At 52.2% G+C, this 22565-nt stretch overlaps 1 protein-coding gene across 4 annotated transcripts in view; it reads right to left on the bottom strand.

The window, feature by feature from the left end:
• SLCO2B1 (solute carrier organic anion transporter family member 2B1) overlaps nucleotides 1-21648 on the bottom strand; it is a 46973-nt gene extending 25325 nt beyond the window's left edge. Inside the window, exons 1-8 of one of the 4 annotated variants that reach the window (XM_060605611.3) lie at nucleotides 21310-21648; nucleotides 11339-12161; nucleotides 8770-8900; nucleotides 7538-7675; nucleotides 5916-6078; nucleotides 2894-3133; nucleotides 2562-2660; nucleotides 302-492 (exon numbers count right to left, since the gene is read on the bottom strand). In XM_060605611.3, coding sequence (XP_060461594.3) covers nucleotides 302-492; nucleotides 2562-2660; nucleotides 2894-3133; nucleotides 5916-6078; nucleotides 7538-7675; nucleotides 8770-8877 — 939 coding nt within the window. In that variant the 5' untranslated portion in view covers nucleotides 8878-8900; nucleotides 11339-12161; nucleotides 21310-21648. Of the gene's footprint in view, nucleotides 1-301; nucleotides 493-2561; nucleotides 2661-2893; nucleotides 3134-5915; nucleotides 6079-7537; nucleotides 7676-8769; nucleotides 8901-10413; nucleotides 11020-11338; nucleotides 12162-17023; nucleotides 17153-21309 lie in introns of those variants that run through there. The other 3 variants (XM_060605608.3, XM_060605609.3, XM_060605610.3) reach the window with 3 other exon arrangements.
• Between the last annotated feature and the right edge of the window lie 917 nt (nucleotides 21649-22565).

Here is a 22565-nt window from a genome sequence, read left to right as displayed (position 1 = left end):
TAGTGTTTAGAGACAGGGCATGGGATCAGAGAGGCTGGGGTTCTCATCCCAGTGATGCCCTCAGTGGCCTTGTGGCCTGGGAAGGTCATTTCCTCCTCTGGCCCCTAATCTCCTCAGCTGTGGAAGGGGCCGGACATACTCATTGCGTGGGGCTGTAGGCGGATGCTGTGGAGCCTGGACAGGAATGGATTTGCAAGTTGTGAAGTGCAGTGCCGGGGAGGGATGAAGTTTAAGGTTACAAAGGAGAACAAGTAGGTGGGGCTGGAGCCTGGACTCGGGTGGGGATGTGAAGGGGGCTTACTCTGCTGACAGGTGAGTCTGAGACCATCAAGACCTTTCGCCAAAAGCGAAGTTCATGCTTCTCCTTGGGCATCTCCTTGGGGAAGAAGAAGTAGGGGACGGCAGCCAGGGCCACCGCACCAGCGGAGATGAGGAAGCCCAGCCACCAGGCACCCACCCATCGGGGGTCCTTTGAGGTCAGGCTGATACCACCTGAAAGAGAAGACCATAGTGATGTTAGGATCAGGATCCCACCATCGTGGGACTGGCTTCTGAGACGTGAGGTGACTTGGACCAAGAGTCAGGAGACCTGGGCTTCAGTGGTGGCTTTGCCAGTTACATCGCATTTGACCTTGACCCTTCTTGGACCTAGCTTTTTCAACTACCCAGGCATTGGGTGTAGTGGTCGATGTTATGGACTTTGGAAATGGACCATTGAGTCTGAATTCCCATTACTAACATAACAACCTTGGGCAAATTACTTAACGTCTTTGTGCCTCAGTGTCTTCCTCTGTAAAATACAGACAGTAGTAGTACCTATATCACAGGTGATGAATCACAGAAACTGACTCATGTAAAGCATTTAGAACAGTGCCAGCACAGAGTATGTGCTGTATAGGAGTTTGCTCATCTTCCTCATCTTACTGTTACTATTGTGATTTATTATTATTATTATTATCGTTGTTGTTATGGTCAGGGCTACTCCTGTGCTTCTCAGCACAAGATTCTCATCAAAATCACCAGAGTGCTTGTCAAAAATACCCAAGACCAACTTAAAACTACCACGGGGTGGGGTGGGAAGGTGACCCAGGAGTCTTACCTTTAACAAGTTCCCCAGGTGTAATCAGGACTAGACTATTCTAGATGTGCCTCCTGGCTGGAACGCCCACATCCCCCATCCAAGTCCTGACCTCAAGGCTGAGTCAGATACCTCCTCCTTCAATTGCTATAGCATCCACAAACACTTTATAAAGACACAGATGCATAATGACACCAACCCCATGAGCAGGGCTGGTTCCCAGGTGATTGGTCCTGAGCTTACCTGGCCAGGGGCCAGAGTACACAACTGGCACTCAGCAAATGTATCTGTAAAGCTGGGAATGAAGTTGTTTTTGCACTAAATCCCTCCTCCACCTATTATTTCCCCTTCTTCTGTGCCAGCCTGGCGAGCGTCAACACACGTATCTCCCTGACTCCTCCGCTTCTCACACACCCAGCTGCGCCTGCAGCAGACACGCCGCGCCCACCCCCTGAAATCCCCCATAGAGAAAGTGTAGGGAGGTCAGTCCACAGGAACACCACATCTGCCTGTGAAGGTGCCACATCTGCCAGGATGATGTCAACTGAGCCAGAAAACACACACACCCCTTCCCCGGCACTGGGACGTGTCTGGGAAACCTAAGGACAATAACCAGAGCTCACGCTTGGCTCCTGGGCCCAGCTTTCTAGAAGAGAGGAAGGTGGGGCAAGGCTATTCCTAGCGAGACCTGTTCAGAGCTGCTCAGACCTGTCCTGGAGGCACCCTTGTGCAAAAATCAGAGAACAAGAAGCAGAATCTGCGTGTCCATCCATTCATACGTGTGTGACCTTGAGCTTTCTAGAGCTTGCTGAAAATCTCCAGGTGAGGGATGGGGCTTCTGAGTAGCAGGAAGTAGAAGGCATAGGTTGGGGCTTAGAGCTGCTTAGATGTGACAATCAGGCAGCTGAAATGCCGCAGTAACCTGTTCTAAAAGGAATCTTCTCCTATTCCCTGTAGGGTGCCAGAGCACGGGGACCCCTACCACTGCCCTCTCCTGGCGCCTTCAGGCCAAGCTTCCATCCTACTCCTTGGCCCACCCCAGCTACTACCTGGAGTAGTGACTGAGGTTCCCTAAATGGTGCCCTCGGCACAGGTTCCCAGACCCTTAAGTGGTCAAAACTAGAAAGGTCCTTAGAGGTCAACCCAGTAAGTTTCCATCTGAGGTAGACCCAAGGTAACTGAGTCCTGCTCCAGAACTTCTCTCCTGCGTGCTTCTCCATTCCCCTGTTTGATGGCGCTTTACAGCTTATCTTCAGCTTTCATTGGATTCTGATTGCAGCTATGGGAGGTGGACAGGACAGAGAGTATCTCAAAGATGAAGAAGCTGAGGCTCAGAGAGGTTAAGAGGCATGTCCAAGGTCAGTGGGGTTGCTGGGATTTGAACCTGAGTCCCTTGGCTCATTGTCTCCTATTAGACCAGCTATCCATAAGCTAGCTAGCATCTGTGTGCCCCCAGGGACAACTGTGCGCTCCTGAGGCTCACCTTCTGGCATCCGGTCGATGTCTACATAAAGGCGCAGCATGAGACCGCCCAGCCCATAGGCCATGCCTGGCCCCATCATGGTTACTGCAAACAGGATCCCTGCAACACAAAGGCTGGGTTAGTCTCCTCTGGCCCTGGCTTCCCTCAGCAGATCAGTGCCTGCCCAGTCTCTAATAGGCAAGAGCAGTTGGTTAGGCCCAGGAAACTCTAGGTCTTCTCTGGACCTTTACTGGTCACATGGAGCAGAGGTCAGGGACTCATGCCCAGCCCCTATCTGGGCCTCTCATCCCCCTTCCTCTGAGCCTGGCCCTCCCTCAGACCCCGGTTCTCACCAAGGTAGAGGGGCGAATTGCTGTTGTGGGCAAAATCATCGATGTAGGAGATGCCGAAGGGCTGAATGGGCACACCGCCCACGCCGAGCAGGGTCTGTGCCGTGAACATTATCCCCACCACAGCCAAATGTTGGGTCTCCGTGTAGCTTGAGCAGCTGCTGTTGGAGGGAGCTGGGGTTGGGTCTGGGACCAAGGTTTTGGACTGGCACAGAGAAGCCTCAAAATCCTGTGGCATGTCCACTAAGAGATGATAAAAAAATATTATGGCAAAAGCTAAGGCTTACAGAGCGTGCACCAGATGCAAGGTAGCATTTTAAGTGATGTATGTATAAATCATTTGACTCCCTCCCCCAACAAACCTAGAGGATGGTTGCCCTCATTACTCCCATTGTACAGATGAGGAAACTGATGCTCAGGCAGCAACTGGCAAAGGCAGAGCTGAGATTGGAACCCAGGAAGCTCAACTTAGAGTCTATGTCCTAAAACCACCCTATGCCACCTTTTTGAGGAGAGGTATGTAGAAATACCATGGCCACCATGGCTTTTGAGTAGGGAGGGGCTGTCAAAGGAAGTAGAGTTTGAACAAGGCCAAGAAGAACAAACAAGATTTTCCAGAAAGAGAAGGTGGAAAGGGTGTTCCAGGGAGAGGTCACGGCATATGCAAACCCAGGGGCTTGAGAAATTCAGCATGGCTGGCTCACAGAGGGTGAGGGGCAAAGCCAGGGCTGAGGGCAGGGCTGGGCAGGGGAGGGATGCTGGGCCTGGACTGTGGAGGGCTCTAGTGCCCTTGGCCTTCATTTTGGGTGGGCTCAGTGTCAGCTCAGGACACAGATGCAGAGTTCAGTAAAGGGGAATTTCTTAATTTAGTACCAGACAGTTGTTCCCTGTAGCTCACCAATATTTGGTGAGCAAACTTAAAGAGACCCTCATGCTATTATTATCCCAAATGTGGGTGTAGAAGTGGCTTTCTCTCTGTGGCAGGCCCAGCCCTTTATGGAAGCCAGGACTCTGAGAAAAAGCCACGTGAACCAGGGTCAAGGACCCTGACCTTCAACCAAGGTTGCCTGGGTAGAAGACTGGGAGACTTTGACAAGAAGCCCTCAGCCCGTCTGGGCCTCAGTTTCCTCATCTGTCAAAAGAGTCTCCTAGAATGGAAATTCTACAGAAACTCAGAAGCACAATAATTCAGTGGCTCAGGGACTCTAGGGCCAAGCTACCTGGACATGTCATGGCCCCACTAGCTGTGGGCCTTCGGGAAATCCCTGTCTCTGAACATTGGTTTCCTTACCTGTAAAACGGGCTACTGAGAGAATACCTGCTATAAGGCTGTAAATGTTAAGAGTGGTGAGTGGTGCCCACACACAGCACCTACGAGACATTAAATGTGATGATTGTCATAGAGCCCTGTCTTCTTTGGCCACCCCTACTAACCCTAGTGCCTATCAGGGGGCCTGGCACATAAGTATTAAAAATAAATTAATTAATGTTGGGTGAAGAATGAGTGAATGAAATAGCCTGGAATACCAGAGCAGGATGGGGGCTCAGAGGTCACTGAGCCTCATCTCTCATCGAAGACTGAGGCTCAGGCAAGAGAAGGCTTTACTCAGGGTTTCACAGGGCTCCTGTGGCAGAGGGGTGTTGTATGGCAGGGAGGATGAAGAAGAACGTGTATGACTCTGTCCAGAAAAAGCTCTGTGAAAGTGGAAATTCTGGACACAGAAATTTTTTTTTTCAGCCTTCCATCCAGCCTCTTGACCGCTTTCCACTCGGGCCTAGATAACAGCTCTGAGCTCTTCATGCACACTATCTACTTCTCTACTTCCCTTGCCATTGCCCTTGTGGTTCCTTCCACTCGAAATGCCCTCCTTCCTCCACACTGCAGTCCACTCAGGGCTCTAGTGGCTCTCTCTGGCTGACTCCCAAGGAGTTGGACTCTTTCCTGGGGCTGGTGCTACAGAGTGGGAGCCCCAGGATGTGCGCTGATGAGAAGGCAGGGGAGGGAGGGAGGGAGGAAGGATGCTCTTTGACACACTCCTCCCCTGGAAGCCTTCCATGATGCTAGGCTGGGGCATGGGCTCCTTCAGTCCCTGTGCTTCCCTTCTCACACAAGGGACACACTATAGGGTTTTTCTTTGCCGTCTCCTGTCCCAGACTGGGAGCCCCCTGCAGGCAATATTGAGTCCCCTGAGAGGGCCTGACACAAAGTCTGCAGCACGAAGGGTTTCTTGGGTGGATCACTGGATGGATGGATGGATGGATGGATGGATGATGGATAGATGGATAGATGGGAGGGTGGATAGATGGACGGGTAGTTAGATGGGTGAATGCATCGAAGGGTAGATAGATGGGTGAATGGATTGATAGGTAGATAGATGGGTGAATGGATCGATGGGTAGATGGGTGAAGGGATCGATGGGTAAATACATGGGTGGATGGGAGAGAGAAGGAATAAAGCTCAGGCTTCTTAGGTTGTTCTCCAAGGGACGGGCATCTAGCTGTCCAATAGGCCCTCAACAAAATCTCACTGGGCTAAACAGGGGCTTCACTACTCCTCTCTAAAATTCTTTCATTTTTTAATTTGTTCATTCACTCATTCATTCTTTCATTAACATCTTGGCTTCTTGTGAGGACTAAATAAATGCATGAATACACCTAAATACTCAGAACAGTGTCTGGTACACCATAAGTGGTATGTGACACCGTTATTACTATTTCGCAAACCTTTCCCGAGGACTTACTACGTGCCAGGCCCTGACGGAGGCTGTGTTGTAATTCACCCCACCTCAAAAATACAGTGACATATAAGCAGGCCCTCACTAAGAGAGGATCAGAGGGTTTCAGCCCTCCGCCCCAAGACAACCCCACTCTCCAGGACTGCCAGAAGGACCCACCCGGACTGGGACTGAGGGAGTGGAGAGGAACGGAAAATGCCCGTTCTGACCAACGGGCCTGGGGATAGGCCCCGGTGCATGGTAATGCGGCTCCTCACGTACGTCTCCAGCCCAGCCCTTCCTGGTCTTACCGGGGCTGGCATGGTCGTAGCGGTATGGCTCCGAGATGAAGTGTGGGAGACTCATGAGCAGGCCTGCCAGGGCCACAAGGACAGCCCCATAGCCGATCAGTCGGGGCCGGTGGACTCGGCTGCCAAAGTAGCTCACAAACACAATCAGGGCTGTGTTCCCCACCTGCCGAGGGATGAGGGGACCCATTCGAATGGAGCAGAGCCGCCAGAGGCCAGCACCACCCTCACTTCTGTCACCAATCTGGGGTTCCCATCCGAATAAAGGACTAGCTGGCTGAATGAGAATCATCTGGGCCCCTCTTATGCAGATTCTGGGTCCCCCTAGGATGGTCCCCACTGTCCCATTAGGGGAGAGAAATGAGGGCAGAGCGGACAAGGCTAGCAGTTCAATTTCATTCTGGAAAATGGGTTGGACCCCATGTTAGAACATGGAAGAGGGGGGACAGTTAAGGAAAGGGTTGTTAAGTTTCTGGGATATCACAATTGAGGCAAACAAATAAAATCTAAAGCCAGAGGGCTAAGAATTTCTTGGAATTTCAAGCCTTAGAATAAAAAACTTAGGATGTGGGCACTGGAGGGGACTTGAGAGCTTGCAGCGATGGGGCAGGCTCTATGACCAGCAGCTGAAGTGTGCTGCCTATTGCTTTTTGGCTGTGACACTCGCCCTGAGCCCCAGGCTCCTCGCTGCTGGGGGGGTGAGGCAGTATCTGCAAGAGAGTTGGTAGGTGGACCAAGTCTGAGAAGGGTGGCCACTCTCCATTTTATAGACAGGACACTGAGGCTCTGGGGGGGGGGGGGGTGAGTGGTGGAGTGGCTTCCCTAAGGTCCCAGAGCTAGGTAATGACCTTTCCTTCCCACCTCTGACATCTGGAGGTGGGGTCTGAGAGATATCTGAGGGTGCCATGTAGTCGGCAGGCCTTGGGTTGAATGTGACACATCACCCCAGGGGGAGACAACTGCACAGAAATCTGCTGTGGGGAGGGGAGAAAGGGTACTGTGGACAGTGGCCCTTCTCTGAGGTGGAAAACATCTGGTGGAGGGGGGGGCTGGGGCACAGCTGGACCCTGATCTCTAAATCCCCCCAAAGTAGCCTGTCCCCTCCTCGTCACTTGGCTGTCGGCCCCAGACTTGTGGATCTCTGGGCAACTCTGAGGAGACACTCATCCCATGGTATGGCTCCCTTCCCCCACCACCCACTGGTCCACAGTTCTGCCTTTGATCTAATTTAAATCTCTCCCTCTACTATTGAAGTGACTTCCTCTGATTCCTTCCTGGGACAGGCAACAGCCAGGTCCCTGGAAAGGTAAAGGAACCAAAGGGAGAGTGGGTGGACACGGGAATTCTGACTAGCTCTAAAATACCCCATACCCCCCGTTAGAGTGCCCCCGAGGGCAGGACTGCCAGTGCTCTGACGTTACAGGGAGGCAGAGGTCAGTTTCTCTACAGGAACATGAGGAAGGAGCTAGCTGAGGAGAAAATTTTAGGGGAGGAAGCTGTAATGGGGTCACCTGTGGGCACCAGGAGGGGAAGGGCCTATGTCAGGGTGGTGAGAGAGGAGGATGAGGAGGCCAGGTGAGAGTCGCCCTCAACGCCTACCCCTGTGACTGCTTCAGGGCCAGTACCTCATTGAAGGCAGCCAGCAGCCCTGAGGTCTGACTGGAGAGGCCGAAGCGCTTCTCCACTGTGGAGATGGAGCTCTTGAGGTAGCCGGAGATCATGAGCTGTGCCAGCTGCAGCAGGCTGTGGCACAGGACGAAGAACTGCCGGAGGGGCCAAGGCGGTGGCAGCCGGCGGGGGAGCAGGGAGACAGGTGGGGATGCAGTTAGAGAGGGTGGTGGTTGGGAGACAGAGACGGAGTTGGGGGAAGGGAGGAGCAAGGAATAAAGATGGGGAAATAGAGTCAGAGGAGATAGACACACAGGAGAGAGAGAGAGTAAGGACAGGAGGGCCAAGAACAAGAGGGGCGAGAGAAAGAGAGAGAGAGTTATTGGAGTAGCCCATGGCTTCTCGCACAGGCCTAAAAACTACACAAGCTGTCCTGGGTGCCACCTCAGACCCACATGACTGAGAGTAGGGTCTTTGTGGGGCCAAGAATGATGGGAGTCACTCTGACCCTCAGAGCCCACCTGGGCTAGACTGGACCGTCCTCCCTATTCCACCACCCTGTCCCCTTTCTCCGGGAAATTCTCCTGGATCCTTCCCTACTCACTCCACCCGGTCCTCCCCTTAGAGCTCCTCTGGGAGACCACGTGCACACACCGAATCCCCAAACTGCCCACCCCACCCAACTCCACCCTAAACGTCTGGCCTCCCTCCTGGTGAACTGGCAGTATTCCCAAGAGAAGGAAAACTTGCTTCAAAGAAGGGTGTTTATTCCAGAGCTTAAAAACAGTCTCTCTGTTCCTGAGTCTTGGTTTCCTCTTGCACACAGCAAGGACGACATCCCTGCCACTCAGGGTGACTGCGAGGACTAAACAAGACGTCACTCGGCACAGGCCCCGGCACCCAGGGGTCACTTGCATTTTTAGGGCTGCCCTTGGTGGAGCCAGAGCTCCCCAATATTCATACAGATAGGATCTCTGGGGTCCTTCTCTTTCCTTGCAGGGACATGGGGAGGCAAGGAGACTGGTGCCCCACTGCCTCCGGGGCAGCCCTTGTTTCTTCTCAGGAAGGAGGGAACATGTGCCCAAAACTAAGCTAAATGCTTTGGTAGATTGTCCCTTTGACTCTCACAGCCACCCAATTCTACAGATGAGGAAACTGAGACTCAAGAAAAGCAGCAGCTTGCTTGGAGTTACACGGCCTTCTCTGCCAGGTCCAGACACCCCTGCTCCCGGCAGGCCCTGAGAGATACCTTGATGCTATAGAACACACTTCGTTGCAAGTCCTGAGAGTTTGGGCTGGCCTTGCCTTGAGGTATGTCTTCTGTGCTCATCATGGCCTTGGTGTCCTTGTCTGACATCTGGGGCTCCTCACCCACTGGACCTGTGGGAGAGACATCCAGGAGGTGAGGGTAGAGATGGAATCCCAGAGGATGTCCCTGACTCAGGTCACCCAAGGTATTCCAGGCGTTGGTGAGAATCTGAGAGTCTGAGCACCTTCAGCCTCCCTGAGTCCCAGTGATGGGAGGGCCCTTCCTAAGAGGGTATGTGCCCCACGTGCCCATGCTGGCCAGATCCTAACGGGAACCACCTATCTCACAGTGACTTCATTCCTTTCCCAGCATAAACCTTCCTTCTAGGGAGGCATTGCTGGCCACACTACATAAGTTTCAAGCAAGGTCTCCAGGAGTAAGAATGTGCAGACTTAGACCCCCTTGGGCCTGTAGCTGTGAGACATTGGTGCCCATAGAGGCTGAGTGGCTGTGGGTCTGTCTGGTTCGGTGTGGGATCACAGGTTCGGGGTCAGGTGCAGGGTCAAGGCTTGGTCCACGGTCAGGTAAAGGCTTTTCCTGGGAGTAGTTCAGAACAGTTACCAACACCCCCACAGGGCACCATCCTGCATGTAATCATAGAGCTAACCAGCCCAATCTCTAACTCATGAGTCAAACCATATTGCTAGTTGGTGCAGAAATGGCCCTCAGAGGTCATCCCATTTAACTACCTCCCTCACCCTGGACAAACTGAACTCCCCAAGTGTTGTGATGACTCAGGAAGCAGAGCTATGGTTAGAACCTGGACCCTTGGCCCCATCAGGCATGTCTGGGTTTTTCCACGGAAACCGGTAACCGTGTCAGCATCTTACTCACTGCAGTGAGAGGAAAGCTGAACCCCCACAAGGGCATCTCCTGGGGCCTCCTGACGTTCTTTTGTTTTGTTTTTTAATTTTTTAATGTTTATTTATTTTTGAGAGAGAGAGAGTGCAAGCAGGGGAGGGGCAGAGAGAGGGAGACACAGAATCTGAAGCAGGCTCCAGGCTCTGAGCTGTCAGCACAGAGCCCGACGCAGGGCTCTGACCCACAAACCATGAGATCATGACCTGAGCCCAGGCGCCCCTCCTGATATTTAATCTCAGTAAGGAGCTTGAAGTCCAGCCTTGGGAGACTCCACGCCTCCACCTAGATGGAAACCCCCACCACCTTGGCCTTCCTCCTTTCCTGGAGCCCCACTTCCTGCGGAAGCCTCCTCCATTGTTTCATATGTTTCTCAACCTGGCAGGAGTTTCCCCTCATTCAACAAGCTCCTTCTAGAGTCTGGGAATGGACTCAGGACACCTCTGACCCAGGTAGGGGGGTAGGGACTCTCCATCTCCAGACCCAGAAGGCAGAATCAGGGAGGGGCTACAGAGGCCTGGAACCACCACAGCCAAAGGTTTGTGCTCCTCACACGAGGTACCTGAGAGCCTGAGGAATTTCTTTTTAATTGGGATATAACTCATATACCATAAAACTCACCCTTTTAAAGTACACAATTCAGTGCTTTTTGGTATATTCAAAAGGCTATACATCATCACCACTAATTCCAGAATGTTTTCATCATCTCAATAAAGAACCCTATACCTGTTAGCAGTCCTGCCTCCCCTCCAGCTCCTGGCAACCACTAATCTATTTTCTGGCTCTCTGGGTTTGCCTATTCTGGATATTTCATATAAATTCATATACACAAAATAGTACAATATGTAATTATTTTGCGCCTCACTGCTTTCACGTAGCGTAATGTGTAAGGTGCCTCCATGTTGTTGCACGTATGAGTACCTCCTTTCTTTTTATGGCTGGACAACATTCTATTTTGTGGATGTAAATCACATTTTGTTTATCCATTCATCTGTTGAAGGACATCTGGATTGTATCAGGTGTTGTGAACATTCATATATCGTACACATTTTTGTGTCAACATGTGTTCTCAGTTCCTTTGGGTATGTAGCCAGGAGCGGAATTCCTGGGTCATGTGGCAACTCTGTTCAACTTTTTAAGAAACTACCAAACTGTTTTCCGAAGTGGCTGCACTGTTTTATACTCCCACCCTCAGCATAGGATGGTTCTAATTTCTCCACATCCTTGTTAAAGAGTTACTATCATGTCTCTTTGAGGATAGACATCGTAGTGGGCATGAAGTGATATCTTGTATGGTTTTGATCAACATTTCCCTAATGACTAATGATGTTGAGTCTTTTCACTTACTTCTTGGCCATTTGTATATCTTCTTTGGAGAAAGGTCTATTCAGATAGCTTGAGGAATTTGAGGAAATGAAAGTGTGTGTGGCTGGGGAGGAATCCCTTTGGGGGATGTAAGTATTCAGAGGAAACAAGGAGATATTGAAACAAAAGTGACACCTGACCGGGAGGAGATAAGGGGCTGGCCCAGTGAAGTGGGGGTGGGATGGGCTCTGTGGAGGTCACTGAGGAGAAAAGGAGGTGAGGGGGCTCCAGGTGAACTTGCCCAGAGGAGGCTGATAGGACGTTTGCAAGCCCTGGTTCCACTCACCAGCATAGACGGTCACCTACTACAGCAGAGATTCTGGGCTACACGCTTTACATGCAACTCAGCCTTCACATGCGCACAAACCTCTCCATAGCTCTGTGCCTTTGGTGCTCTCGTTATCTCTGTATCTGATGAGGACAGAGGCTCAGAAGTAGCTAGCTCTGCTGATTAATGTCGGTGCAGAGACTCAAGCCCAGGTGTTAACCTCAACATCCCTCCATGTTCCTTGCACAGTATGGATGAGGGGAAGACGCTCTTCTCTGTCTGAGCCCAACCAAGCCTAACCAGGCCACTTGAAAGGGGCCAGTGCTCACCCATCAAGGGGGCAGGCCAACCAGATGATGAGGCTGGAGCTGAGTTGGGGGGTGGGCAGAAGTCGCTGACCAGGAGCCCCAGCTCTGAAAGAAGTCCAGGATATGGATGAGGGAGGCAGACAGAAGATCAGTGGACCAGCTTAGAACGTTCCACCTTCCTGTGGTCTAGTAGAGGGAAGCTGTGGCCCCTGGGATCTGAAAGCAGCCACCAGTTAGTGCGCAGGGTGGTCAGTTGGTCACTGAACACTGAACGGGGCTGGTCAGGCAGGTAGCCAGACCTCTCCAAGCTCTTCCTGTGGGCTGAGGCCTCTGAGTGAGCTGGCAGCAAACAGTCCAACTCTGTGAATAAGGACAAAGCTCCACTCGACAGGAGGATCCTGAGACCAGGAAAGTAGGTCCTCCTTATGTGACATCTCTGAGGACCTTCCCATCCGGTGAAAACTTTGTCAGGGGTCATCCCTGACAGAAGAGCGGGCAGCTGTGGAGGTGAACCTGGGCTGGGACTGGGTGTCCTGTGGGAATGAGGGGAGAGGCAGGAAGTCAGGTTCCAGGAAAAAATCGGAGTCTGTTTCTCTCCCAGGTGAGCAACCAGGTTTGGGGGCTTTAGGTAGGCCAGGTGGTTCCCAGGGCTGGAGCCCATGCCCCTAGAGGGGCAGGCAAGGGGTCTGTGTGTCTGTCAGTTGGTTACATGGCTGGCCACGCACACAGGCCAACTCATGTCCATCAGCTGGTAAGTCACTGGTCTGGCTGTCTCTCAGAAGACTTGTCTGTTCAGACAAGCTAAACTAGCTAGCTAGCCAGTCAGACAGTCATCTTGAATGTCTGTCAGAGACCTTCAGTTCACTGAAGGAGAAACTCTGAATGTCTGCAAGGCAGAGGCAGAGCCTCTGGGCTCTGGCCTGGGGTCTCGCTGCCCCCTCCATGACAAGAGTCAGTATTCTTCACACCAGCTGGATCCATGGTGATGGGGACCAAGGTTTCAGAAAGTAGCCTGACAGGAAGGACTACCTTTCTCTGCCTGTTCTTTGCTGGAAAGGCTCAAAGTCTGGCCTCCTCCAGCCACCTCCCAGCTGCAAAAAAGAAAATTCCAGGCAGGTGTGGGGCTGAGTGTAGGTTTCAAAGTCCTCAGACCTAGGCCTGAACCCCAGCTCTGCCACCGGCAGCTGTGTGAGCCTGGACATGCCCTTTCATCTCAGAGGAAACATCTGAGCAGTTTCCTCATCTAAGTGAGGCATCTGGGGGGCTGGCTCAGGCCTGGGATACAGTAGGCCCCACTGAGGACGATTGCCCTCCCCTCTCCTTATAACCTTCAAGTGCTTCCAAGGCCACAAGGTCAAACTGAACCCATTCCCTTCCATGTGCACCTGACCCCTCCAAGTTAACACCTCCTTCTTCCATCCCTAGATTGTCTCTCCCTTTCATCCAGGCCCCAATTTACCACAAGACCTGAGGACCTGAACCCCTTCCCTCCATGCACACTCACTGGCTTTAGAAGCAATTGCCCAGGTTTCAATCCCCGCTGGCTGCAATCCTGCTGTGTGGTTTTGGACCAGTGGCCCCTTTGCTTTCTCATCTGTGACAGGGCCTGTAATCCCTACATCCCAGTACACAAAGCACCCACCGACAATCAGATCCTTCCACCCCATGTTTAGCCTGGACACTGAAAGCCTGGAACCACGTCTTATGGTCTGCACTAACTTGACTTTGCAATTCCACTGTCTTCATTAGCATTTTTTCTTCTTACTCTTCCCAGACTGACCAGCTCAAGCAAACGGCTTGATTGTTCATTACAGGAACTTCCTGAAAGACTGCTGGACTCTTCAAGGGAAACCATCAACAGAGTGTGTGCCTCTGATTCTTTGAATCTCTGTGCACAAAATCCTTACCTTCTGTTTCCACCAGCAAACTGTTGTATCATGATTCCTACCCAATCCCAGTCAAGCCTCCCTCTTCCACCTCCCTCCCCATACTAAAGGACCTGCCTTAAAACAAACTTTCAATTCTCAACAAATATTGACCTTGCCTCCCCACTCTGAATCGTGCCAAAGCTTTGAGAAGTGGTATTATCCCTTATCATGGTAAACTTGGTCTTACCAACAGGTTATGTCAGTAATATGTGGGGAGCCAGCATGGATACAATACATAGCAGATGTTCAGTAAATGTTGTTTTATTCCCCATCAGGCAGCCAGTCTTTCCGTTAGCTGTCTATCCTGACACAAACTCCCGACAGACCTCCATACTTGCTTTGTGACTGCAAGGAACATTACCACATCTGGAACTTGAGAATTCAGAAAAAGTTCAACCCAGGAAGGCTGGAAAGTTGGGAGGCTGGGAGACTCAGCTCTCTGGCTCACCCTAATCCTCTACAAGAAGGGACTTAGAGGAGCTTGTCTGAGGGGCTATCACAGACCAAGCAATACTATGTGCTGTGCTTGGTTAGGCTGGGCTCCCTCACCAATCCTCCAGACAACCCTTTGAGACAGCTGTTGTGACCCCATGATATAGAGGAGGAAACTGAGGCACAGAGGGAAAGCAACTTACCCAGAGTCCTGGGGCTGGTAAATGGGAAAGCCTGGACCAGAACCTGGATCTATCTGACTCCTGGGCCCCCAACAGCAACCATAAGAAGGTTGGCTGCAAAGATGGCATTAGAACACATGAAAAATTATCCCCATGTAGCCATTTCTTATTCTGACCTGGTTTCCTGCCTGTGAATTGTCGAAGGTAGTTTTATGGGAATAGTCTTCCATTCTACCAGCTGATTCTTTAGCTAGTCAGTCATTCCCTGCAAGTCAACAGCCTCTCCTGATGACCTCAGAGAGTGCTGCAGAGAGAAATGAGGGAAGGGGGACATGTGGGGATCTAAGTCCTATACTCTGGGGGACCTAAGTATGGTGGGAGTTCAGGACTCATCACCAAGGCCCAGAATTGAACTTTCAGGAGGGATCTGCTGAGAAATGTGAGAGTTCCCACATCCTGAGAACTAAGGAGGGGTGGGGTCAGGGCAATGACTCTTTCTCTCAAGAAAGAGCCTGTCTCCAGCAGAGAGAGCAAGATCAAAGATCACTTAGACCCAGTATGGCCTTGGGCCAGCAAGTAGACTTCACTGAACCTCTGCAAGATAGGAATACTAAACCTTGCCTCTGAAGCCTGTGTGAGGGTCACACAGGATAACACCCTTTGTCAATATCAGGATGTCCCACAAGTAGCAATTTCGTCAGCCTCTGCCCCAAACTCACTAGGGAATCTATTTCCAGGTGTGGTCACCAGGCCCCAGAATAACTCATACTCCTTCCTGTGGGAGACTCAGCCCTGGTGTCACTCTCTCACCTCCTTCTGATCCCTGAAGCAATACAGCCCCTCTGGATGCCTCCCTCTGCCATTTCTTGTCCTCTCCCCAACCCATCTCACCAGCTGCATTCAAACGTCTTTTTTTTTTCCTAATAACTTCCCCGTGCAAGAGAACGAAAGTTCTCTCCTCCACACTCTTTGCCAAAGCCACCAAAGGAACTAGCAGAGATAGAGTATAGGGCAGAGGTTACAATGGGGAGGCCCTGGCCAAAGGCCCATGTACAGTTGTGTAGGCTGTGCACCACAAAGTGAATGGTGCCCTCTGGAGTGGTGCGGCACATGGCAGTCCTGCCTGGGTGGGGTACATCTGACTTCTAGACATTTTGGGGGGCTTGCACAATGCTTGCTTTCTCAGTGTTTTTAAGCTGGTTGCCAACATTTAAAAACAGGAAACTTGACATAAACTCCAGATTTTTTTGCTTCTTTTTGAAAGATTAGCAGATCTGGCAATACTGGGCCCACATTCTCATATGCCAACACTCAGCTGGTCCAAGCTTCTGGGCCTGCATGTGGCAATTTGCCCTGTTGGAGTCTCTTTGGGGGGGGGGGGTGCTTGTCTGGTCTGTTTGATGGACCTCTTCACCTGCTTGTGACTCCACAGCAATACTGGGCCAGGGGAGTCCACTGGACAGGAAGCCAGGGCTAGGTTAACGCTTTGAGGAATGAGGAAACAGGACCAGAGAGCGCTATGATTTGCCCAGGGTCACCATGTGGGAAGAACTGGTCTCTGCTGGTTCTAGAAGTCACAATGAAGATTTATTCCACATATCCTGACAGCAACCTGAGGCAGGCCTCTGGGGACCCAGAGGCCAGCAGCCCCAGTCCCTGTCCTCAGGGAGCTCCCAGTGTATGTATGGGGGGGGGGGGGGGGGCGGAGGCAGACATCTAACACAGAATCACAGTGAAATGTGCTCACTGATGTGATACAAGGAGTTTCAAGCCTACAGAAACAGAGCAGAGGCCCCAGCCTAGACTGCAAGTTTCTGGAAAGCTTCCTAAAGGAAGAAACATCAGAGAAAAGGGCAGAAGTATCAAAGCACAAAGAATGCTCAGGGAACAAACAGTCTGACAAAGCTGGAGCCCTGGGGCCAAGGTTGAGGGGGTGAGACTAGAGTGCTTGGAGGAGCCAGACTTGACAAGCCTTGAATGCCAGACTGTAGGGCTGGGCTTTGTTCTGAGCCCAAGGATGAGGTCCGATTTGGCCTCCTGGGAAGACCTCCATGTCTCTGCGGGGAAAGTGGAGAAGTCAGGCGGTGGGCAGGGATTAGGGCAAAGGCAGGGGTGGGGTCCAGAGCAGCAAGGGACTCTGGGGCCTGGGTCAGGTAGTGGCAGTGGGAATGGAGAGTAACAAGCCAAGGTACCACAGTGGGAAGTAGGATGGGCAGGACTTCATGGAAAATCAGCTATGGGGGTTGCAGGAGGCTGAGGAATCCTGGGGGCAGGGGTGGAGTGGGGAGAGGCACAGCTCTGCATCTGGACATGCCAACATTGAAGGCCAGGATTATAGCGTGGTACTGAGTGGTGAGCTCAGCCTTGGCCATGGTGAGCTTGGGGTGGCCAGGGGGCACCAAGGGAGAAATGCCTAGGAGGCCACGGGCTCCAGGAGAGCCCATGAGGGGATATGGGCTGGAGCCAGATCTCTGGCTGTCTGGAGACATGAGTGGAGAGAAGGTAACAGAAACCACAAGTGGGCAACTTGCCCAGTAAGAGTGAGACACCTCTGCCATGTGCCCCATCTGAAGAGAACAGAGTGAAAGAGAAACCCTCTCTGGAACTGTGGTCAGATGCCAAGGTCAGGGGAGGGGACAGTGTTCCAAAGGCGCCAAGATGTTTTTGGAAAATCCACCAGCCTCCAGCACTAATGCACGCACAGCCCCCACAGCCCAAGCCTGGGAAGGGAAATATCCCCCATGGCAAGTATTGGGCAATCTGTCCCTCATAACAACGGCAGACAGCTCTCTCTGGAAGTGCTGGGGTAGAAGGAGGCCAGTGTGGCCAACCCTTGCGTCGAGCCCTTCTTACCTCCTTGCTCTGTATTCCCTCGGCTTGCTGGTCCTTCTTGCCTAGCTCCTGCAGCCCATACCAGCTGTCTTTCCTTCCATAAAACCCCTTCCTGGGCCAGTTCCCTAAGCCCTTGCTCTGGGCCACAGGGCTGGTCAGTCTCCTGCACTACTTATGTCCCCCTGATTAAGCAGTGAACTCCCTAGGGCAGAGCCTGTCCCGTCCTGTGTCCCGAGGGATCATGTCAAGTGCTTGCTGAAACCCTCTGGGTCAGAAGACTTTGGATTCAAATATTTGCTTTGCTACATTGTAGCTATGTGACCTAGGGAAGTTTATGTAACCCCTGTAAGCCTCATTTTCCTTCTCTAGAAGCGAGGGAAGAGTGCCCGTCTCGTGGCGTATTTGTAGGATTGAAGGAAAATGCTGTGCCGGGTACATTGCAGTCCTCAACAACAGTTAGCCCCCTCCTCCTTTCCCACCCCATCCGCAACATGTGAGTACAGACACCTCAGCCTCAAGAGGGCAAGGCCCCCAGGAACTGTTCCCGCTTCATCTACCTACCCCTAGCAAACATTATTCTCTGGCCCTGTAGATGCTTGCCCTTCCCCAAATTCATCCTGTTCTTTTCACCCCTCAGCCTTTGCATGTACTGTACCCTCAGCCTGGAGTGTCCTTCCTCCCCAGCAAACCAGTTCTTATCTTTCAAGACCTGGCTCAGCTTAAAAACATGGTTGTTGAATTCAGCTAAGCTGGGTGAGGGCGAAGGGAAGGCCAGGGCCTGGAGAGGAGGGGCCCAGGTTGGGGTGGGGGTGGAGTGGGCCTCCTTAGTGCTCCAGTTCCCAGCATGGCCTGGTGGGCTCCTGGAGGAGGAAGAGTCAAAGCCACGAAGGGCTTGGCTGCCATCTTTGGGAAATTCCTGCTAGCAGGAATTTGGGTGGTCTGTTGGGAGGACAATAGCATGCTTGAGGTCCAGCTACTGCAAGCTTCAGCTGTTGCTTCTTGAAGGAGATCCGTGCAGGGTGGGGGAGGAGGCCAAGCACTTTCTGGTGGTTTCCAAGCTGGGTCAGGCACTCTGTGCTGGGACTTTCTGTTTCCAGTTCTGGCCCTGGCTATCCTATCTGAACCCAAGATGACCTTAAAAATAATGAGGAGGGCCTGGGGGGAGGGCGAGCCTTGAGCCCACAGGGAATTCACGTCGGTCTCCTTCAGCTTAAAACATTGAGCATAAGCTCAGAGACAGGTAGCCACTGACTTTGGCCATGCTCGGTCCCCCAACCGTGAGTCCCAGCTCATTTCTCCATGCTTACATTTACTCCTTGGAGCCCTATCATACCCAACCTCACTCCATATCATGAGTCTCCTGTCCTCAAGGAGAGTAGGCTTTCACAACAGGTTGGAGGGAAGGAAGGAATGTCATGGGGGAGGCATGGAGTGAAGGAGGACAGTCTATGTACCGTGACTTTCCCAATGCCCCGCCTCTGCCCAGCCTGTGCTCAGATCTGGGCCCTCAAGAAGGGAATCAAATGTGGCCCCACCTCCAGGGAGCCCCCAGTCTGGTGAGACTGGCATTGTTCTCCATTGTTTCAAGCATTAGTGCTTAGGGCTCTGGGCTGTAGCATATGAGGGGTGCTGGAACCAAGTTTATGTCTTTACTTCTTCTTGACCCCCAGGGTGCAGCTGAAGTTCAAGTTGGCACCCTGGAAATAGCCAGGCTCCCTTAACACTGATGGGGAGATCTCTTCCCCTACAGAGAGGCCCTTGCTGCACTGCTCCTTGCAGACACAGAAGATTGAGCTTCTCAGTACAGGAAGAGACCAAACGACCACCTTGGCCAACCCCCTCCATCTACTGCACAGAGACAGTGGGTCTCAGAAAGCAGACTGGGCATTGAATGCTTGGCACCCAATTGTAGGGTCTAGGCTAGCTTGACATCTGGTTCACAGCTGCCTGAGATCTGCCTCAGTAGGCAAGGCCTAGCCTGGGATGAAATAATCATCCCCAACCCTGCCTACTCCCCAGTCACTAGCACAGAGAATAGTTTGCTTTGTCTGGAACCAGTGGAGAAATGCCCAAGTGGGTGGAGTCTCACTAGTGTGGGGTCTGTGGAAGGGAGGTGGGAGCCCTGAGGGTAATGGCAGAGAAAGGAAAGAGCTTTGGCATCAAGACAACCTGGGTTCTGGCCCCCACTCTGCTGCTCCTTTGGTGGGTGACCTTGGGTGAGTCACTTGCCCTCTCTGTGCATCTGTTTCCTCAACTATCAGAAAGGTTGAGAGATTGTCACTTCATTCTCATAAAGCCAGTGATACAGAGTTCAAATTTTAACCCAGGACTGCTGGTTCTTTCCCTTGCCCTACCTGTCTGCCCTAGATTGGCTCACTTTGAACCCAGGGGGGTTTGAAAGCAACAGAAACAATATTAGGAACAAGAAAAGATGAACCTCAAAAAAGAAAAGTGAAACAGCATATATGAGAAAGGTTACTTCCAGCTGGGAGAATTGGTCTGGAAGGCTTCCTGGAGGAGTTGGCATTTGGAGAGTTGGCAAATTTGAAGGAGGAAGATAGCAAATTTCACCAGAATGGGTGAAGAAAAATGGACAAATACCTTCCTGGTGGAGGTAAAAGCTGAGCAAAGGGGAAGAAGTAGGAAAGTGTCTTCTCTGAAACCACAAAATGGGAATGGCCTTGGAAGATCATTTTCTCCAACTCCTCCCCCACAGACAGGGAAGCTCTGCATGTTGCCTAAGGACATGTAGTGAGTTGGTGGTGGGGCTAGGCCAAGAGCCAGATCTGACCCTGACTGCTCTTTGTGTGTCAGCCCCTGGCTGGTAGAGCTGCCTCCCTCCCTCAAGAAAGCTGCTCCCTGCTCTTTTCCCAGGATCCAGGCTTTGTACCCAGCCCCACCTGAATTCCCACATCCCTCAGAGTGCCCTCAGACCAGAAAGAGAGCATGGAGGAAGACTAGCCTCTCAGCTTAAGTTAGAGCTCAGGAAGAAAGACTTTTGGTGGCCCAGTGGGTAGATGCTGGGGTCAGCCTCCTGCTGTATGTGTGGGATGTGGGGGCAGCTAGAGAATATTCCAGAACTGAGCTCTGCAGGGGTCAGAATAACAGTGGGGCAGGGGGCAAGCGCAGTATAGCCAAAGTCTCTAGTTTCTTCCCATACCTATAAGATCACCAACCCTCCCATCCTGCCATGAGCCAAGGCTGATGGGGAATTTGGTTTGTCAGTGACCCATCTCCAAACCAATCTGTCCAACTCTGATCTCACTGTCATCTCTCCTGTGAGGTCCCTAGAGGAAGCATCCATCCCACCCTTCCTGCCATGCCATGGTCCGCAGGTGTGTCAGCTTGCCCACGAAGCCCTTACTGTTGCGTGCACGAGACAGGGAGCAAGTTCAGTCTTGCCTGAGTGGGGGTGAGGCTAATACAGCTGGAGGAGGACAGACAGCTAGAAAGAGGCCAGAAGTGATCACCACAGGGCAGCCAGCCCGGAGGGCCACCCCGTCTGAAGAACCCTTTGTTTCCTCCTCCTCCTTTGCCTGCCCAAGAAATGCTCAACTGGGTGCTCCGTTCACAGAACCGCCACCGTCTCCACGTGGTGCTTCAGTCACACTCCAGGCTTGGCTCTGCAGGTCTCTCTCTGAACCTGTTTCTCTTCTCTGCTGATCTTTCAGATTCTTCGTGGCAGGTCTCCTGTCTCTCTCCTGTCTCTGTCTCTGGTTCTCTCTCCCACATGATCTCTGCTTCTCTTCATTTCTCCCTGTCTCTTCTGCAGCCAGCTCTCTGGGGCTGACCTCCCTCCCTTTCCCTGCATGCTCCTGCAGACACCTGCTGGTCTTTGTCTTCTCCTCTGTCCTGTCGCCCTTCTGTCCCAGCCTTTGTCTGACTGCGTATCTCTGGACTTGCTCTGTCTCTGACTACACTTTTATCTGTGTTTTTCTCTGCTTTGTCTGTATCTCTGCCTACTTCAGAGGGAGAACAGGGCTCGGCTCGGTGAGGGGCTCAGTGGCCTGAATTTCCACCGCCCTTTCAACATCCTTGTGTCATCAGGGAGCATAGGCTGGGTTCCCTGCCTCCAGCTGAGCAAACAGTATCCCTTCCTGCCCCTTTGGTTATTCACTCATTCATTCAATACACCTTCACTATATCTGCTTATGTCTGGCTCTGCATGGGGAACGCCAAGCCCCCCACCCCACCCGACTTCACCCCAGTTTACCCATTTTGGCTCTACAACCTCCTCACCCTCCACACTGGGAACATAGCCCCCAGACTCCCTCCCAATGCCCCTTCCTTACGTCATCTAGACTTACCTATCCTGGGTCCCATGATTTTTGGGGTGCAGTGAATTCCAGCCCGTATTTCAATTTCAAGAGTGGAGCTGAGCAGGAGAGAGGGAGTGAGACCTTATCGGGAGGCCCCTGGAGACAGCAGTCGTGAGCCACTTCTAGAAGGGAGGCGCTAATGTGGAGACTCCAGGCACCAGGCTGATGCCGCCTGGGCCACACTGGACCGCAGCCACCTCTTCCAAGATGGGTTAGGAATTCCTGCAAAACTTGATCCCACTCTCCAAGTGCCTGCCTCATGCAGCCACTTGTTCCTTCTGTCTCTGTCTCTCTGAATTCCTCTGATTCCTGGCTGGGACAGCCCAGGGCCAGAGTTCTGTGGGAGGCTGGGTTTGTTTAGATCCAGCCCTACTGATGGGAGGAGGCTGCTGTGTCGCCTCCCCTCAGCCTCTTGCCTCAGCATTCCCCTGGATATTTTCACTTCCTCTGTTAACAGGAGAGAGATGGCAGGGAGAGGGAATTTCAATGATCCCCATGCCCTGGGATCATTCAGTCCCGATTCTCCAGTCTCTTCTTATACTCGCATTCTCAGTCTGTCCCTGACCAAGCTCTTGTCCTCCCCTCACAGAAATTTTGTCACCCTCCATGAGCCCCATCTAGAGCCCCTGTTCTCCCCCACTGTCCCCCTTCCTGGAATCCCTGTCTCCTGCAAGATCTCATCCCCTCTCACCAAAACCCCATCTCCTCTCTGAGCTCTGAGGATCCAGAGCCAAGAGGAAGTCCATTCACCAGGAATCACAATGGCCAGCCCGCCTTGGGGAACTCATGGTAGCAGCTCCATAAAGTACAGGCATCTTGGTGGAGGGGGTTGGGGAGCAGAAGGGTAAATATGACATTTCCAGAGTTTTCTGGACTGAAGGCTGAAGATGGAGACCTTGGAGCCAGACAGACCTGGGCCTCTTTCTCAGTCCTGTCATTCACTGGCCGTGTGGCCTCAGGCAGGTTTCTGCACCTCTCTGAGTGTCATTTCCCTCATCCATAAAGAGGGGACAGCTGGCCCCTCACTTGTAGGGCTGCTGTGCAAGTTCAGTGAGTGAGAAAAAAAAAAAAAGACCTGAAGGTCTGGAGCTCAGAGAAGGAAGCCAGGGCTCAGAACAGGACAGCAAGAGAAAACACACCTGTTTGCCTTTTCCAGCTAGTTCAGCATTCTCACACATGAGACCCCATTGGGTCCTCCTATTGGCCTCATAGGCCAAGCATTTATTCTCCCATTTTACAGATGA

Source organism: Panthera onca, chromosome D1, assembly GCF_046562875.1.
Source record: "Panthera onca isolate mPanOnc1 chromosome D1, mPanOnc1 haplotype 2, whole genome shotgun sequence".
NCBI classification, from domain to species: Eukaryota; Metazoa; Chordata; class Mammalia; order Carnivora; family Felidae; genus Panthera; species Panthera onca.
This window is presented reverse-complemented; position numbering and strand designations above follow the sequence as displayed.